This window comes from Nannobrachium achirus (assembly GCF_963921795.1).
Source record: "Nannobrachium achirus genome assembly, chromosome: 1".
Taxonomy (NCBI): Eukaryota; Metazoa; Chordata; class Actinopteri; order Myctophiformes; family Myctophidae; genus Nannobrachium; species Nannobrachium achirus.
In genome coordinates, this window is record NC_137810.1 from 4,553,503 (window position 1) to 4,557,037 (window position 3,535).

The following is a 3,535-nucleotide window of genomic DNA, read 5'->3' on the forward strand; positions in this document are numbered from 1 at the left end:
CAGACACACACGCACGCACGCACGCACGCACGCACGCACGCACGCACGCACGCACGCACGCACACACACACGCACACACACACACACACACACACACACACACACACACACACACACACACACACACACACACACACACACACACACACACACACGTCAAGTCCATTTATTTATAAAGCAGATTTAAAAACAACCAGGTTGACCAAAGTGCTGTACATCATGAGAACGCAGTAAAAACAAATACAATACAAAGCAAAAACAATAGAAACATTTGTAAACATTTAAAACCTTGTAAGAACAGCTATAAAAACAAAACATTTAAGATATAAAACAATGACAGATAAAAGGCACAGGGAGGGAGGGGTCTAGGGCTCAAATGCTAGGGTGAAGAGGTGTGTTTTAAGTGGGATGGAAGGCTGTTCCAGAGAGCTGGGCCAGCCACAGAAAAAGCTCTGTCACCCTTTTGCCTTAGATTGGCTGTTGTAACTTTGAGGTGTGTGTGTGTGTGTGTGTGTGTGTGTGTGTGTGTGTGTGTGTGTGTGTGTGTGTGTGTGTGTGTGTGTGTGTGTGTGTGTGTGTGTGTGTGTGTGTGTGTGTGTGTGTGCGCGCGTGCGTGCGTTCGTGCGTGCGTATCACTGTTGATTTAACTATCATGTTTAGTTATAGTGTAGTGGTGTGAAGGTACAGTACATTGTTTCTGTTCTAAGTTTTCTATTCACATGACAACTAACCGAGCCTTTCTGCTGTTCCTCACAGCTGGGATGAGTCTGCGTCGGCCCTCCCCTGATGTGTTGTATTTGTCCAGGTCCAACTCCTCCAGAACATCCTCTGACATCTGCAGCATGTGGGCCAGAGCTGAACACTGGGTTGGAGACAGTTCTGTCTTTGATCTGTCCCCTGACTTCAGGTACTGTTGGATCTCCTGATGCACTGAGTGGTCGTTCATCTCCATCAAACAGTGGAAGATGTTGATACATCTGTCAGGAGAGAAGCGGTGGCCTAAAGGATCATCATCGTCATCACTCATCTTCTTCAGGTTGTTGATGGCTCTCTGGATGCTCTCTGTACGGTTCTGTGTCTGAACCAGTAGACCTCCTAACAGACTCTGGTTGGACGGCAGTGAGAGACCATGAAGGAAGCGGAGAAACAGGTCCAGGTGACCATTCTTACTGTCTATGGCTTTATGGTTGGCTGCGTCCAGGAAGTCCTCCAAGGAGTCAATGGTGTCATCCCATCTGCCACGTATCAGGAATGTATCCAGGACCTCCATGTTCTTCTGTGTGAAACAGTGGAACAGGTAGACTGCAGCCAGAAACTCCTGGATGATCAGATGAACAAAGCAGTAGACTGCTCTCTGGAAGAGCACGCCCTCTCTTTTGAAGATCTCTGTGCACACTCCTGAGTACAGCGAGGCGTCTTTCACATCCAGACCACACTCTTCCAGGTCTTCTTGGTAGAACATGATCCTGCCTTTCTCCAGATGTTCAAACGCCAGCCTGCCCAGCTTCAGAAGAACTTCCCTGTCCTTCTCCATGATCTGCTGTTGATTCTCTCTCTCTTTTCCGTTTCTTTTCTTGTTTCTTTTTTTCCCCTGATGAGGCTCATCATACTTCAGCTCCTTCCTCTTTGTCTGGACCAACAGGAAGTGGCAGCACATGGCAGTCAGGGTCGTGGGCAGCTGTCCTGTCTCGTCTGTCTTCACCATGTCCTCCAGAACGGTAGCGCTGATCCAACAGAAGACTGGGATGTGACACATGATGTGGAGGCTCTTTGACGTCTTCATGTGTGAGATGATTCTGCTGGCCAGCTCCTCATCACTGAATCTCTTCCTGAAGTACTCCTCCTTCTGGGGGTCTGTGAACCCTCGTACTTCTGTCACCAGGTCAACATATGCAGGAGGGATCTGATTGGCTGCTGCAGGTCTGGTGGTTATCCAGATGAGAGCCAATGGGAGCAGATTCCCCTCGATGAGGTTTGTCAGCAGCCCGTCCACTGATGATGTCACTGTGACATCAGAGATGATGTCATTGTTGAAGTTGAAGGACAACCTGCTTTCATCCAAACCATCAAAGATGAAGCCAACCTTCCAGACAGCGAGCTGCTCTGCTGTGACCTTCTTCAACGTTGGATGGAAAACATGGATCAGTGAGAGAAGACTGTGCTGCTCATCTCTGACCAAGTTCAGCTCCCGGAATGAGAAGGGAACCAGGAGAATGACATCTTGATTTTCCAAACCCTTTGCCCAGTCCAGAGCGACCTTACGCACAGAGAAGGTTTTTCCAATGCCAGCGACTCCCTTGGTCAGAACTCTTCTGATTGGTGTCTCTCTGCCAAGGAGGAGGGGCTTAAAGATGTCACAGCAGTTGATTGGTTGGTCATGGAGGGTGTTCTTCTTGGAGAGCGTCTCAAGCTGGTAGACCTCATGTTGGTTATTAACCCCTTCACTCTCTCCCACTGTGATGTAGAGCGCTGTGAAGATGCTGCTGAGGGAGGGCACTTCAGTGACGTCTGTCACACGATCCAGACTGTTCAAAGTGATCTTATAAACCTTTAAATCCTCCTGCACACTGACACCTGCTATGAGAAGACAATGAAGACATTTTAAACATTCAGCTTCATTTAAAACGTTACATTCTTACAGCTGTGTACACACATTAGTGTTACAAAAAAAAAGAAAAAATAATGCACAGAAAATAACATGTGATTTTTGTCAACATTAGCTACACAAATAGACATGTCTTGGCCATCTGGCCAGTGATGTATATCCGACCAGTTACCCATATATGGAGACCCCCGGTACCCATATATGGAGTGTAGTATGTGCCGATGTGGCTTCCATATATGGGCATGCACATATGAAGTGTATGGGCATAAAAGGGATTCTGTTAGAGTGGTTCCCCTGACATCACAGTGATGTCAGAGCGCCAAACCCATAGACCGTAAAAGAGTGTACACGTCCAGACGGACAGAGTCAGCATGTGCTGTTTCACATACTAGACTGCGACCTTCGGTCACAATTAAAATAATTAACATTGTAATCTGGAACGGACCACATCGTGCATGATGGACACGTTAAAAGGTAAGAAATGGCAGTCATCAGGAAAACCCCTTTTTTCCGGGGCAGTCAATGTTAATTAGTGTACATTGTGTCCAGTCTTACTGTGTCCACTGCTGGTGTGACTGGGTGTCTTCAGTCTACGTCTGGTCCTGAAGATCTTTCCACACTGGGGACAGTCATGGTGTCCTGTTGGAGCAGACTGCTCCCAGTATGAGGTGATGCACTGTCTGCAGAACCAGTGTCCACAGCTGCTAGAGACTGGATCTGTCAGAACCTCCTCACACACTGAACACCTGGACGCCTGCTCTGTCACAACACACACCCTCTTCCTCTTCCTGTGGAGGAGAAGAATTATTTATTATGACTATAGTCCTGCTGGATAGAAGGATATTTATTTATATTATTTATTATGATTATATTCATGTAGGATAGAAGGACATTTATTTATATTATTTATTATGACTATAGTCCTGGTGG

General features: G+C 46.9%; 1 protein-coding gene across 1 annotated transcript; it reads right to left on the reverse strand.

Moving 5' to 3' along the window:
* Positions 1-715: 715 nt before the first annotated feature.
* On the reverse strand, positions 716-3,238 carry LOC308307399 (protein NLRC3-like; the record flags this gene model as incomplete). Its single annotated transcript, XM_080752654.1, has 2 exons — positions 716-2,548; positions 3,200-3,238. The coding sequence occupies 2 exons, from the start codon at positions 3,236-3,238 to the stop codon at positions 716-718; spliced, it is 1,872 nt and encodes a 623-aa protein (XP_080608780.1).
* Positions 3,239-3,535: the final 297 nt, after the last annotated feature.